This window comes from Elephas maximus, chromosome 11 (genome assembly GCF_024166365.1).
Source record: "Elephas maximus indicus isolate mEleMax1 chromosome 11, mEleMax1 primary haplotype, whole genome shotgun sequence".
NCBI classification, from domain to species: Eukaryota; Metazoa; Chordata; class Mammalia; order Proboscidea; family Elephantidae; genus Elephas; species Elephas maximus.
In genome coordinates, this window is record NC_064829.1 from 115789137 (window position 1) to 115805794 (window position 16658).

Genomic DNA, 16658 nt, shown 5'->3' on the forward strand with positions numbered 1-16658 from the left:
TTCTTCCATATAAAATTTTAGAATAAATTTACTGAGCCATTCAAAAATATCCAACTGGAGTTTGGGTTGGGATTACTTTCAATTCATAGATTAATTTGGAGAGAATTACTATCTCTATAATATTAAATTGTCCCTTTCAGGAACACATAACACATAACATTTCTTGATTCATTCAGATTATTTTTATATCCTTTATTAGAGTTTAAAATTATTCCCCATAGTGATCTTTTTATTCTTAGTTGAGTTACTTTCTAGAGTTTTAACTGGATTTTGTTGCTGTTATGACCGAGATACACATACATATTGTTATATTTAATTTTCTAGTTGAGTATTGCTGGTGTAGAGAAATATTACTAATTTTGTAAGTTGACCTTGTATCCAACAACTTCACTGAATTTTCTTATTCTAATAGTTTTTATTTTTTATTCTGCTGGTTTTTCAAGGTAGATCATCATATTATCTGCATGTAATTAGATTTATACCTTCCCTTCCAGCCCTAATACTTCTTAATTCTTTGTGTATACTGGGAGCCAGGACTTCCCAGACTGTTTCCATGGGTAGCAGTGACAGTGGGCATCTGATTCTTTTCCCCATCTCACAGGGAGCATATTTTAAAGTTTCTTCGCTTACCTATTACGTTTGCTATAGTTTTTGTAACTTTTATCAAGTCACAGATGTTACGCTGCAATGCTTTGTTTGCCAAGAGTTACTAAAAATAGGTGTCGATCACGTCATACAACTTTTCTTTGTTTCTTAGGATGATCATGGCAGTCTGTGGCCTGACTTCACAGCAGTTGCCCCCTCGGGTGTGTGCCTCTTCTGGCTTGTGAGCCTGTGTTCCCATATTCCTATCTTGCCTGTAGTGTGCCTGAGCAAAGGCGGAAAGCCATGCCCTGACCTGTCCCTCCAGGTGGATTTAGGAAATGTGAGGAGATGGTCTCAGAGAGGAGAGCGTCACAGATCTGCTACGGAGATCACGCCCACCTGCTGCTGCTGCACACGCCGCTTTTCTCATCAAGGTGTCCTCTTTCTACACTTACAAAGCAGCAGCCTCCGCAGGAAGAGCTGTCTCCCCGTGTTGTAATCCACCAGCCCTGGGGGGTTGAGTAGTGCCCGAGGTGAGGTGAAGGAGGGGACATCTGCAGGCACCTGTCGGTCCTCAGCTTCTGTGGTGAAGCCACAGGCAGCGATAGTCCCAAGGCAGTTCAGGTAAAGGCAGGACTGGGACTTGCAGACTTCACTGCCAGCCTCTCCCTGCCTCCTCCTGCTATCATCTATCCAGGCAAATAGCCTCCACCCTCCAACACAGAGTGGTCTGCACCAGTGTTCTGTCTACCCGGAATTCTTCAGTTTATGCCAGTTCCGCAAATCCAAATTCTATAATTTTTCCAGGGTCCGTTGAAAGAAGCCAGAAGTTTGTGCACATTTGCCATCTAGACAAGAATAGTTGGTTCTGTTACTTATTTTTTATTCTGTTGTATTTTCAGTATCTCAGAATTTTTTCTGTGTTTTCTTAGTGTTTATTTGGCTTCTTATTTTTGTTCAATGGATACCAGATCTTCTGTTACCTCTCTGAGGCTATTGTTCATTGTATTTTTTCTGTTCCTTGCATGGACTCTGTTTCCTCACAGATACTTTATCCTCTTCTGGTCCCATTTTTCATGTTGGAGGCTTTCCCCAAATGTCTGGCTTTCTGCTCATTTTCAAGAGTGAGGTACTAGGAAAATGACTGGAACCTCTGTGTAGTGGGAAGTGGGGCTGGTTTACTTGAGGTTGATCTGGCTGGGTTAATTTATGGACGACTTCCCACTGTCAGTAACTGTTGGCCTTTTCTTTTGGGCCGAATTCTCTTGAGAGGAGTCCTTTAGTTTCCCTCCTGGAGTTATGAGCCTGGTTACCAGTGTTCTTGGGGTCAAGTTGGGGTAAGATAATAGGGTCTCGTCATTTCAGTATCTGCATTTTCTGTTGATCCTTTGCTCTTAGTTCAGTACCCACACCCATGGCTCTGCCTGATGTTCCCGAGTCCAGATTCTCTCTGGTTCCATTTTTCGAGACTTCTGGTTTTCTGTGAGAGTGGAAATGTATAACCATCCTTCTGTGTGGGGCATGGGATGTGACCTTGGGGTCTCCACTTCTACAATTTTTTAACTTAAATTCAGCTTGCAGCATGCCCCGTGCACCCCACTGTTAGAAGTGCCTCATGCTTCCAGTTCTTGTACTTTGTGAGGATCTGCACCACAAATCAGAACTGTGGATTCACCCACTTAGGCTTAGAGTCCCGCTTTCTCTGGTCAACAGACATTTATCACTTGTCCATTGGCTTTCCAGCCTCTGAGCTTTATGACTGCGGTCTCCTCTCAAGTGTCCTTCATCCTAGTAGGGTTTTTCCGTCCCCTTACTAAGCATTTATGTAATTTTACGATGGATTCCTGAAAGAGCAGTAGTAAATTATATGCTCAATCTGCCACTTTTAACAGAAATTATGCCTTAAATAAAAGTATGTATTTTTCAAAAAATTATTTTTGTGGAAAACATATCTAAAAACTCATCTGTTGCCTCAGTGATTCAACAAATATGTATTGAGCTTCTGATAATGTTTCAGGCATCTTGCCAAGTGCTGAGTATGCATCAGTGAAGGTAAAAGACATTCATGTCTTAACTGGGTTGATGCAGATAACCTTACAAATAATAAGTACTGTTAAAGAAAACACAGACAAAGAAGAGTGCTCTGAGGTATAATAACTGGAAGACCATAATTTCAACTAAAGATCAGGTGCAGACTCCCTAGAGATACGCTATTCAAGCAGAGACCTAAGTGATACACAGCAGTTAGCAGGGACAGTGGTGCAGTGGCACCATTGTCCCTGTGCCTTCAAGGCTAAGGGAAGATCCCTGTGAAGGCTCTGAGGGAGGGGAGAACTTGGTTTATTTGAAGAAACACGTGGAAGTGGACAGTAAGACAAGGTTGGAAAGGCAGACAGGAGCCACGTCATTGGGACCTTTGTTGGTAATTACCAAGGAATTTGGATTTTAGGTAGGGCAAAGCCAGGCAGGCCAGATATTTTGGCTTGATTCTTCAAGCCATTTCATTTGCCCAGTGTCCTTATTTTAGCAATGACATTCTTCCATAATAATAGCTATCAGGTACTGAGCACCTTACACCAAATTATCTACATATGTAATTCCTCTCCTTCCAGCAATCATGAGTTAAGTATTATCCCCAGTTTACTCTTGAGGAAGTGAGGGCTAACTAAGTAACTGCCTGAAAACATAAAACTGGGGCTGACCTCTCATGTCTACATGGTGTTCCCACAGAGTACGTTTCATCCTGTCTTACTCTTCTGTGTCTCAAACTTGATCTGCCTCCCTTATTCACTGCCATGACCCTGAAGAAGCCATTCCTCTCTCTCCTAAAGTCAGTATTACAGAATACCAAAGCAAACTTATTTTTAGTGAATCCTCCACACATATCATACTTTCTCCACTGAAGTCTTACCTATCTACCATTCTTATCAGTTTCATCCAGGACATTAGACTTGCTTCAGGCTATCCTCCCCCCGCCACGTGAATTTGCCAACAGTACAGCTATTTTACAGAGTTGCTGACCTCCCTTTCCATTTATATTTTTCTACACATTTATTCCTCTTAATAGTCCTTTGATGTGTGTCTGACAGTTGTCCACAAATTGCAAAACATACAGTATGATGCTCAGTGTGTGTGTGCTGTTGTTGTTAGGTGCAGTCAAGTAGATTTTCTACTCATACTGACTGCATGTGAGAGAGCAGAACAGCCTCTGGGGTTTTCTAGGCTGTAATCTTTACGGAAGTAGATCACCAGATTTTTCTCCCATGGAGCCTCTAGGTGGGTTGGAACTGCTCACCTTTCAGTTACCAGGAAACGCTTAACCTGTGTGTGTGTGTATGTGCTTATAGACACATATATATGACTAGAATCACTGTATATGGAGGATGGCCCTGAGCAGGGTGTATTCACCAACATTTCCAGGTGATGCTGATCCATACCTAAATTTGAGGATCCTCTATTTCTTTAGTCACCCTCCTGTGTTTCCTCTATTACTTATTTTAATCTCTGCTTTTTTACAAACAGCCATATTTGAGAAATGTCTGTACATTTGCTTTCCCAGATACTATTTTCAGTCGAATTCTCTCATTTTTTCTTCAGAAGTTTATCTTCTCCCAGAATAAGAAAAATGAATATTTGCCTTTTTATTTTCTTTCAGATCTGGAATCAATGTGTGAGACCAAGATATTATCTCTAAAAAAGAGACATTTCAGTCAAGTAATATTAACCCATGAAGACATGGCCACTTCTATTCAGCCCACATTTCTTACTCCACATCAAAAAATTATTAATGAAGAAAAACCCTGTGAATGTAAGAAATGTGGAAAGGCCTTTAATCAGAACTTACAAATTATTCAACATCAGAGAATTCATTCCTGTGAGAAGCCCTATGAATGTAAGGAGTGTGGAAAATCCTTTAGTCGTGGCTCACTTGTTACTCGACATCAGAGAATTCACAGTGGTGAAAAGCCCTATGAATGCAAGGAATGCGGCAAGGCCTTTCGATATAGTTCATATTTTTCTCTACATCAAAGAATTCACACTGGTGAGAAGCCCTATGAATGTAAGGAATGTGGAAAAGCCTTTAATTATTGCTCAAACCTTAATGATCATCAGAGAATTCATACTGGTGAGAAACCCTATGAATGTAAAGTATGTGGGAAGGCCTTTACTAAGAGCTCACAACTTTTACCACATCTGAGAATTCATACTGGTGAGAAACCTTATGAATGTAAGGAATGTGGGAAGGCCTTTACTCAACACTCAAGGCTTATTCAGCATCAGAGAATGCATACGGGTGAGAAACCTTATGAATGTAAGGAATGTGGGAAAGCCTTTAGTAGTGCCTCAACACTTACTAATCATCACAGAATTCATGCTGGTGAGAAACTCTATGGATGTAAAGAATGTGGAAAGGCTTTTATTCAGAGCTCAGAACTTATTCAACATCAGAGAATCCATACAGATGAAAAACCATATGAATGTAATGAATGTGGGAAGGCCTTTAATAAAGGCTCAAACCTCACTAGACATCAGAGAATTCACACTGGCGAGAAACCCTATGACTGTAAGGAATGTGGAAAAGCCTTTGGTAGTCGCTCAGACCTCACTCGCCATGAGGGAATCCATACTGGGTGAATGATAGAAAGTAAGACCTTTTTATTAACCTTTATAATGTTTTTAAAAGCGATAATGCGTGACTGAAGGTTCCCCTATTAATGCTGTTCTTCCTAATTCATTTATAATTTCCTTTTATGGATAACTTAATAATTCAAATTTATTTTGTGAATTCAGTGTCTAAATTAAACCTCTTCCCCCTCCAAAAACAAGATTTTATCTCCTAACTACTTATTCAATAATTTCTTCCCCATTGTTTTGTTTGCTTTCTTGGTAATATATTTGTCTTTTTATTAGTTTGTTTTAGGGCTGTCTTCTCTATTCTTGTGATCTCTAGATCTGTGTTCCTACCAATACTACACTGTAAATTGTGTTACATATATATCTTTTAATTCCTGAGAGTATTGTAACCTTGTTTTTGATACGTTTTCCTTTTGTGAAATTAGTATTTTCTTACTGTAAAAAAAGAAAACATAAAGAAGCACAAAGAAAAAATTAAAGACTTTTTGTAATCTTACAACCAGAGATAACCACACTCAAATCATTATAACTTCTTCCATACTTTTTTAAATAAGTGTAATCATGGTATGCATGCTATACAGTAACCAGCTTTTATCATGCCGGAATATACCATGACTACCGTTTCAGTAAGTATAGACTTTTATCATTATTTTTAATGGTGTTATAGTATTCTTTTCTGTGATTGACTATCATTTTGCTAAATTACTGACTAACATTATGGCACTCTCTAAAGATCTGCAATTATAAAAAGTTGCCCTCTAAACAGAACTTTAATGTTTGTCTTTTGTGTTGTTGTTTCTATTTTCTTTAAAATGTTAATTTTCAATGCCAAAATTACCGATGAACATTTTCTCCCTGTAAAATATTGCCACCACCAACAGCCCCAATCCCCTCAACACAATCATTGTTACTAATTTTTTATCTTTCCATACTTTTTCTTACTATTTTACTAATGTGTATGTATACACATGTGCACATGCATACACATGTATTTATATATGTAAGTATACAGATACTACTTGCAGAAATGTTAGGCCTGTTTTATAATTTTCTCATATATAAATATGTATACCCATGATAAGTGTATTGTGTTGGCCGGAGGCGTAAATGAATTAATAAATGTAAAATGGCTGGAACTGCTTTTAACACAGTAAATACTTAGTGGATGTTGGCCAATATTAAATAGGTTCATAATTATTATTATTTGTGGAGGGGACTTTAACCATGTTATCCACCTTAGCTGACATCAGAGAATTCATAATGAGAAAGAACAGTGACTATAATGCTTGTTGGAAACCTCACCAACACTTGTACCTTATTCAGCATAGAGAGTTTTTTAAAAAGAAACAACTAAGAAATAGAAATCCAGGAAGACAAAGTATGGTTGGCTAGGCCTACATTCATACCTCATCTGTCATGCTGCACCAAAAGTCATGTCAGTTTAAAAACCTATTTACATAATGAGAATAGTTAAAAACACAGTTGTCAAAAAATTAGTATTATTATAAATATTACCTAAAAAGTCATGAAATCACCCAGCAATTCCTCAAAAAGAGCAGAAAATATGTAAGTGACATTCTTTTCTAGAATCGGAAAAATATTAAAATGAGATAGAAAAAAAAACCCACTTCCGTTGAGTCAATTATTTTTAAATGAATGAAATGAGCACTTTATGTAGAAAAACCTCAGGATTGGCAACCAGATCTTATTCAGAAAAAATGTGTTGCCCAATAGGCGCACCTAAAAAAACAAAGCCTATTGCCGTCAAGTTGATTCCGACTCATAGTGACCTTATAGAACAGAGTAGAACTGTCCCATAGGATTTCCAGGCAGCAGCTGGTGGATTCGAACTGCTGACATTTTGGTTAGCAGCCAAACGTTTAACCACTGTGCAACCAAGGCTCCACCCGGTAGGCATACAGATAAATACCAAGGGACTATTAATAAATGAATTAAATGTACAACATGAAAAGTTAGAAGATACAACCACTTTGGAAATCGATTTGGTGCTGCCTTAAAAAGCTAGAAATAGAACAACCATACGATCCAGCAATCCCACTCCTTGGAATATATCCTAGAGAAATAAGAGCCTTTACACAGATATGTGCACACCCATGTTCATTGCAGCACTGTTTACAATAGCAAAAAGATGGAAGAAACCAAGGTGCCCATCAATGGATCAATGGATAAATAAATTATGGTATATTCATACAATGGAATTCTACACATTGATAAAGAACAGTGATGAATCTGTTTAACATTTCATAACGTGGAGGAACCTGGAAGGCATTATGCTGAGTGAAATTAGTTGCAAAAGGACAAATATTGTATAAGACCACTATTATAATAAGAACTTGAGAAATAGTTTAAACAGAGAATAAAATATTCTTTGATGGTTACGAGAGGGGGGAGGGAGGGAGGGTGGGAGAGGGTTTTTCACTAATTAGATAGTAGATAAGAACTATTTTAGGTAAAGGGAAAGACAACACAATACAGGCGAGGTCAGCACAATTGGACTAAACCAAAAGCAGAGAAGTTTCCTGAATAAACTGAATGCTTCGAAGGCCAGTGTAGCAGGGGCAGGGGTTTAGGGACCATGGTTTCAGGGGACATCTAATCAATTGGCATAATAAAATCTCTTAAGAAAACATTCTGCATCCCACATTGAAGAGTAGTGTCTGGGGTCTTAAACGCTAGCAAGTGGCCATCTAAGATGCATCAATGAGTCTCAACCCACCTGGACCAAAGGAGAATGAAGAACACCAAGGACACAAGGTAATTATGAGCCCAAGAGACAGAAAGGGACACATGAACCAGAGACTACATCATCCTGAGACCAGAAGAACTAGATGGTCCCCAGCTACAACCGATGACTGCCCTGACAGGGAACACAACAGAGAACCCCTGAGGGAACAGGAGAGCAGTGGGATGGAGACCCAAATTCTCATAAAAAGACCAGACTTAATGGTCTGACTAAGACTAGAAGGACCCCTGTGGTCATGGCCCCCAGACCTTCTGTTGGCCCAGGACAGGAACCATTCCTGAAGCCAACTCTTTAGACATGGATTGGACTGGACAATGGGTTGGAGAGGGATGCTGGTGAGGAATGAGGCTCTTGGATCAGGTGGACGCTTGGGACTATGTTGGCATCTCTTGCCTGGAGGAGAGATGAGAGGGTAGAGGGTGTTAGAAGCTGGCGAAATGGACATGAAAAGAGAGTGGTGGGAGGGAGCGGGCTGTCCTATTAGGGGGAGAGTAATTGGGAGTATGTGGCAATGTGTATATAAGTTTTTGTGTGAGAGGCTGACTTGATTTGTAAACTTGCACTTAAAGCACGATAAAAAAAAAAAAAAAAAAAAAAGGAATGGGATCCTGAAAATTGGAATGGGGACATACATGGGCAGATGTGGATGATGACTGGGACATCAAGCCCCTAAATTCTGTTGATAGTAGAATGAGCCCTTCCACCTCCTCTGAAGAAATTAACCCAGCTTTGTCTGCTAAATCACCTTTGCTAGTAAAATCAGCCCTTTCACCCCCATCTGATCAGATTAACTCAGCCCTGAGTTCTTGCCTGAGCCATCACCTGGGGCATTGCCTGAGGCATCACCTGAGGCAGAAACCTTGCCAAGACATTACCGAAGGTTCCCAGGACCCAACCCTTCCACCCATTTTTGCTTCTAGACCTATGACTAGACTCAAGTCCCAGTGAGCCCCAAGAGGTGAGGTACAAAGCATGACCCATGAGGAGGTATGCCACACTCTGAAAGAACCACTTGATTTTCCTAATGCGTACAAACAAATCTGGGAAGTATGTGTGGGAATGGCTATTAAGGGTGTGGGATAATGGTACAAGGAACATAAAGTTGGATCAGTCTGAGTTTATTGACGTGGGCCCAGATGCATAGATTCTTCATTCAATGTTTCAGCTCAAGGGGTTGGAAAAGGATATAATAGTTCATTTGGTTGGTTGACTGAAAGAGGTGGCCTACACTAAATGAAGTTGAAATGCCAGAACTGCCTTGGTATACTGTAGAAGAAGCTATCCAAAGCCTTAAGGAAACTGGAATGTCAGAATGTGTTCATCAAGTTGGACTCACAGACTCACCCAGGGAGTGTCCAGAGTACACTTCCACAACGACTGTGAGGAATACATTTGTGAAGGGAGCCCCAGCACTTTTAAAGACTGCTGTGATTGCTCTCCGTGTGGGTCAGATATTACCATGGAAACTGCCCCCACTGAACTGGGACACCTAACTACAATGGGGGTGACTGGGTCACCTGGGGTGGGAGAGGCCAAGTGGTGGCACTTAATTGCCAAAAACAAAGTGGGTGTGGCTACCATAATGGATAGAAGAGTCAAAGCAGTATTCCAAATAGTCTGACTTGCATGGACTTATGATACTGGCTAGTCACTGTGTCCCTAGGAGTGAAATACGGGAAACCTACTAAATATTTACTGATCTGTTCAAGCAGAAGAATTTTAGGTCAAGTGAATGGCCGTCTAACTTAAACTGCCAAAAGAGTCATGGCCTCTCAGTTTTCAGGCTTGAGCCAGTTTACAGATGCACAAAAGGGAAGGCCAGGTCCCTCTGAGGAAAGACTGTCAAAAAATGTATAACGTTAATCTTTCCCCAAAGGAATTTACGGCCTTTTATGAGAGTGACTGTTCATTGGGAAAAGGAAATAACCAGGCATTTCAGGGATTACTGGACACTGGCTCTGAACTGACACTAACTCCAGGAGACCTGAAATGTCACTGTGGCCCAATGGTCAGAGTGGGGCATTTAGAGGTCAGGTTATTAATGGAGTCTTGGCTCATGTCCGTCTCACAGTAGGTGCAGTGCGTCCCCAAGCCCTGTAGTGATTTCCCCAGTCCCAGAGTGCATAACTGGAGTAGATGTACTCAGCAACTGGCAAAACCCCACACTGGACCCCTGACAAATGAGTAAGGGCTATTATGGTAGGAAAAGCCAAGGGAAAGCCATTAGAACTGCCGCTATCTAGGGAAAATAGTAAAACAAAAGAAATACCACATTCCTGGAGGAACTGCAGAGATTACTGCCACCATCGAGGACTTGAAGGATGCAGGGACGGTGACTCCCATCACATCCCCATTCAGCTCACCTATTTGCCTGTGCAGAAAAGAGATGGATCCTGGGGAATGACGGTGGATTACAGTAAACTTAACCAGGTGGTGACTTCAATTGCAGCTGCAGATTCACTGCTTGAGCAAATCAATACATTTCCTGGTATCTAGTAGGCAGCTATTGATCTGGAAAATGTCTTTTTCTTGATTCCTTTTCCTGAAGACCATCAGAAGCAGTTTGCCTCAGCTGGCAAGGCCACCAATAGACCTTCATTGTCCTACCCTCAGGGGTATGTCAACTGTCTTGTCCTATGTCATATTTAGTCCAGAGGACCTTGATTGCTTTTCCCTTCTACAAGACATGACACTGGTCCATTATATTGACATTATGCTGATTGGACCTAGTAAGGAAGAAGTATCAATGACTCTAGACTTATTGGTATGACATTTGTGTGCCAGAGGGTGGGAAATGAATCTGACAAAAATCCAGGTGCCTTTCACCTCAGTGAAGTTTCTATGGGCTCAGTGATGTGGGACATGTCAAGACATTCCTTGTAAGGTGAAGGTAGTTGTTGTTGCATCCGGCCATTCCTACAACTAAAAATGAGGCAAAATGCCTGGTGAGCCTCTTTGGATTTTATAGGTAGCATATCCCCCATGTAGGTGTGCTACACTCCAGCCTATTTACCAAGTGACTTGAAAAGCTGATAGTTTTGGGTGGGGCACAGGACAAGAGAAGGCTCTGCCTCTTGGGCCATATGACCTGGCTGATCCAATGATGCTTGAAGTGTCAGTTGAGGATAGACATGCTGTTTGGAGACTTTGGCAGCACCCTATTAGTGAATCACAGCTCAGATCCTCAGGGTTTCGGAGCAAAGCCCTGCCATCCTCTCCAGATAACTACTCTCCTTTGGAGAAACAGATTTGGGCTTGTTACTGGGCCTTAGTAGAGACTGAATGCTTAACTGTGAGCCACCAAGTTGCTACGTGGCCTGAACTGGGTGTTGTTTGACTCAAAGAGTCATAAAGTTGGATGTGCACAGCAATACTCCATCAAACGGAAGTGGTATATACGAGATCAGGCTCGAGCAGACCCTGAAGGCACTAATTATATGAGGAAGTGGCCCAAATCCTCATGGTCCCCACTCTTGTCCCATTACCTTCCCTCTCCACCTGCACCTATGGTTTCCTGTGCAGTTCCTTATGATTGGTTGACTGAAAAAGAGAAAACTTGTGCCTGGTTTACAGATGGTTCTGTGTGATATGTAGGCACTATTAAAAAGTAGACAGCTGCAGCACTGCAGCCACCTTCTGGGATTCCCTGAAGGACAGTGGTGAAGGGACATCCTCCCAGCGGGCAGAACTTCAAGCTGTGCATCTGGTGATTTTGTGTGGAAGCGGAAATGGCCAGATATGTGATTATATACTGATTCATGGGCTGTGGGCAATGGTTTGGCTGGATGGTCAGGGAATTGGGAGGAACATGATTGGAAAATTGGAGACAAAGAGTTATGGGGAAGAGGTATGTGGGTAGACCACTTCGAATGGGCCAAAGAAGTGAAGATATGTGTCTCAGGTGAAAGATCACCAAAGAGTAACCTCAGTGAGGAGGATCTTAACCATCAAGGGGATAGGATAACGTGTGCTGTGGATACCAGTCAGCTCCTTTCCCCAGCCATTCTTGTCATTGCCCAATGGGCTCATGAGCAAAGTGGCCAGGGTGGCAGGGATGGGGTTATGCATGGGCTAAGCAACATGGACTTCCACTCATCAAGGCCAACTTGGCCAATGCCACTGCTGAGTTCCCAATCTGCCAGCAGCAGATACCAACACTGAGTCCCCAATATGGCACCATTCCTCCAGCCTATCAGCCAGCAACCTGGTGGCAGGTTGATTACCTTGGACTGCTTCTGTTATGAAAAGGACAGCGTTTTGTTCTTACTGATATAGACACTTACTCTGGATAAGGATTTGCCTGCTCTGCACACAATCCTTCCGCCAAAACTACCATCTGTGGACTTAGACAATGCTTTATCCACCATCATGATATCCCTCACAGTATTGCCTCGGATCAGGAAACTCACATCACAGCAAACGAAGTATGGCCATAGGGCTATGTTCATGGAATTCACTCATCTTACCATGTTCCCTATCATCCTGAAGCAGCTGGCTTCATTGAATGATAGAATGGTCTTTTAAAGACTCAATTACACTCATCAGACATGGAAGGGACTGGACAATGGGCTGGAGAGAGATGCTGATGAAGAGTGAGCTACTTGTATCAGGTGGACACTTGAGACTGTGTTGGCATTTCCTGTCTGGAGGGGAGTTAGGAGGGTAGAGAGGGTTAGAAACTGGCAAAATTGTCACGAAAGGAGAGGCTGGAAGGGCTGACTCATTAGGGGGAGGGTAAGTGGGAGTATGGAGTAAGGTGTATATAAGCTTATATGTGACAGACTGACTTGATTTGTAAACGTTCACTTAAAGCTCAATAAAAATTATTAAAAAAAAAAAGACTCAATTACAGCGCCGGCTAGGTGGAAATACCTTGCAAAGATGGGATAATGTCCAGGATACTGTATATGCTCTCAATCAGCATCAAGTAGATGGTGCTGTTTCTCCCACAGCCAGCCAGGTTCCACTGGTCCAGAAATCAAGGGGGGTGGAAATGCGAGCAGCACCACGATTGCTTCTAGTGACACACTTGCAAAATGTTTGCTTCCTGTCCCCGTGACCCTATGCTCTGATGGTCCAGAGGTCTTAGTTTCAAAGGGAAGAATGCTCCTACCAGGAAACACACTGGAGTTTCTATTGTACTGGATGTTAAGGATGCCACCCAGCCATGCTGGGCTCCTCATGCCTCTGAATCAACAGGCAAAGAACAGGTTTACCACATTGGCTGGTATGATTGATTCCGATTACCAATGGGAAACTGGACTGTTATTACACAATGGAGGTAAAGATGACTATGTCTGGAATACAGGAGATCCCTTAGGGCGTCTCTTAGTATTACCATGCCCTATGATTAAACTCAATGGAAAAGCATAACAAACCAATTCAGACAGGACTACTAATGGCCCAGATCCTTCAAGAATTAAATTTTGGGTTACCCCATCAGGCAAAGAACCACAACCAGCTGAGGCACTTGCTGAGGGCAAAGGGAATATGGAGTATGTAGTGGAAGAAGGTAGTTCTAAATGCCAGTTACAAACACATAACCAGCTGCAGAAATGAGGACTGTAATTGTTATGAGTATTTCTTCCTTGTTTTGTTTTACGTGTGTTGTGTGTATATATACACAGCAAATATGTACATTATATAGCAAATATCTGTTTTCTTCCGTCCCTCACCCCATTACTTATTATAAAATACGATATGTATAAGTGGCTAGTGTGTTTTCAATTGTTGCATGTCGTATGAATTTAAGTGCAAGTTGTTGTCAGGTGCCGTCGAGTCAGTTCTGACTCATAGCAACCCTATGTATAACAGAACAAAACACTGCCCGGTCCTGCGCCATCCCCACAATCTTTGCTGTGCTTGAGCCCACTGTTGCAGCACTGTGTCAATCCATCTTGTTGACAGTCTTCCTCTTTTTCACTGACCCTCTATTTTACCAAGCATGATGTCCTTCTCCAGGGACTGATTCCTCCTGATAACATGTGGAAAGTATGTGAAATGAAGTCTCCCCACCCTTGCTTCTAAGAAACATTCTGGCTGTACTTCTTCAAAGGCAGTTTTACTCATTCTTCCGGCAGTCCATAGTATATTCAATATTCTTCGCCAACACCATAATCCAAAGGCATCAATTCTTCTTCAGTCTTCCTTATTCAATGTCCAGCTTTCACATGCATATAAGGAGAATGAAAACACCTGGGCTTGGGTAAGGGTACTTTAGTCCTTAAAGTGAAACCTTTGCTTTTTAACACTTTGTTGTTGTTGTTGGATGCCATCGAGTCAGTTCTGACTCATAGCGACCCTACGTACAACAAAATGAAACACTGCCCGGTCCTGCCCCATCCTCACATTCGTTGTTATGCTTGAGCCCATTGTTGCAGCCACTGTGTCATTCCATGTCGTTGAGGGTTTTCCTCTTTTTCGCTGACCCTGTACTTTACCAAGCACGATGCCCTTCTCCAGGGAATGATTCCTCTGATAACATGTCCAAAGTGTGTGACACGTAGTCTCGCCATCCTTGCTTCTAAGAAGCATTCTGGTCGTACTTCTGCCAAGACAGATTTATTGGTCCAGTTGTGAGGATTTTTGTTTTCTTTATGTTGAAGTGCAATCCATACTGAGGCTGTAGTTTTTTGATCTTCATCAGTAAGTACTTCAAGTCCTCTTCACTTTCAGCAAGTAAGGTTGTGTCATCTGTATATGGCAGATTGTTAATCTTTCTCCAATTCTGATGCCGTGTTCTTCTTCATACAGTCCAGCTTCCCGAAATATTTGCTCAGTATAAAGATTGAATAAGTATGGTGAAAGGATACAACCCTAACCTACACCTTTCCTGACTTTAAACCAGGCAGTATCTGCCTTGTTCTGTTCAAACACCTACCTCTTGATCTATGTACAGGTTCCTGATGAGCACAATTAAGTATTCTGGAATTCCCACACAGTCAAATGCCTTTGCATAGTCAATAAAACGCAGGTAAGCATCCTTCTGACATCAGCAATGTTATCCCTGGTTCCATGTCCTCTTCTCAATCTGGCCTGAATTTCTGGCAGTTCCTTGTCAATATACTGTCCAGCCGCTTTTGAATGATCTTCAGCGAAACTGTACCTGTGTGTGATAATAATGGTATTTTTCCATAATTCCCACATTTGGATGGATCGTCTTTCTTTGGGATAGGCATAAATATGGATCTTTTCCAGTCAGCTGGCCAGGCAGCCGTCCTCCAAGTACCCTGGCATAGACAAGTGGGCACTTCCACCACCACATTCATTCGTTGAGACATCTCCATTGGTATTCTGTTGATTCCTGGAGCCTCGTTTCTCACCAGTGCCTTCAGCGCAGCTTGGACTTCTTCCTTCAGTGTTATTGGTTCTTGATCATATGCTACCTCCTGAAATGGCTGAACGTCAACCAATTCTTTTTCGTACAGTGACTCTGTGTATTCCTGCCACCTGTTTGATGCTCATAGGATCCTTTCCTTCACTGCTGCAACTTGAGGCTTGCATTTTTTCTTCAGTTCTTTCAGCTTGATTAATGCCGAGTATGTTCTTCCTTTTTGGTTTTCTAACTCCAGGTTTTTGCACATCATTGTAATACTTTGTCTACTTGAGCCATCCTTTGAAATATTCCATTCAGCTCTGTTACTTTCATCATTTCTTGTCTGTTTTAGATACTCGATGTTCAAGAGCAAGTTTCAGAGTCTCTTCTGACATCCATTTTGGTCTTTTCTTTCTTTGCTGTCTTTTTAATGACTTCCTGCTTTCTTCATGTATGATGTCCTTGATGTCATTCCACAGCTTGTCTAGCCTTGGGTCATTAGTGTTCAACACATCAAATCTATTCTTGAGACGGTCTCTAAATTCAGGTAGAATATATTCAAGGTCGTACTTTGACTCCTGTGGACTTGTTCTAATTTTCTTCAGCTTCAACTTGAACTTGCATATGAGTAACTGATGGTCTGTTCCAAAGTGGGCCTCTGGCCCTGTGCTGACTGATGATATTGAGTTTTTCCATCCTCTCTTTCCACAGATGTAGTCGATGTGATTCCTGTGTATTCCATCTGGCGAGGTCCACGTGTATAGTCACTGTTTATGTTGTTAAGAAAAGGTATTTGCAAGGAAGACGTTGTTGGTCTTGCAAAATTCTATCATGTGATCTCCAGCATCTCTTCTATCGCAAAGGCCATATTTTCCAACTACCAATCCTTCTTCGTTTCCAACTTTTGCATTCCAATCACCGGTAATTATCAATGCATCCTGATTACATTTTTGATCAATTTTAGACTGCAAAAGTTGGTGAAAATCTTCAATTTATCTCTGTCCTTAGTGGTTGGTGTGTAAATTTGAATAATAGTTGTATTAATACGTCTTACTTGTAGGCATATGGATATTATCCTATCGCTGACAGCATTGTACCAGGATAGATCTTGAAATGTTCTATTTGATGAAGAATGCAACACCATTCCTCTTCAAGTTGTCATTTCCAGCATAGTAGACCATAACGTCGTCCAATTCAAAATGGCCAATACCAGTCCATTTCAGCTCACTAATGCCTAGGACATCTATCTTTATGAGTTCAATTTCATTTTTGACAACTTCCAATTTTCCTAGTTTCATACTTTGTGCATTCCACTTTCCAATTATTAATTGATGTTTGCAGCTGTTTCTTCTCATTTTG

The 16658-nt window shown here is 41.5% G+C and overlaps 1 protein-coding gene across 11 annotated transcripts in view; it reads left to right on the forward strand.

The window, feature by feature from the left end:
- Positions 1 to 5307, forward strand: part of ZNF829 (zinc finger protein 829) — a 23807-nt gene extending 18500 nt beyond the window's left edge. For all 11 annotated transcript variants that reach the window (XM_049902257.1, XM_049902252.1, XM_049902258.1 and 8 more), the window contains one exon: positions 4241 to 5307. In XM_049902257.1, coding sequence (XP_049758214.1) covers positions 4241 to 5220 — 980 coding nt within the window. In that variant the 3' untranslated portion in view covers positions 5221 to 5307. The remainder of the gene's footprint in view (positions 1 to 4240) is intronic.
- The last annotated feature ends 11351 nt before the right edge of the window (positions 5308 to 16658 follow it).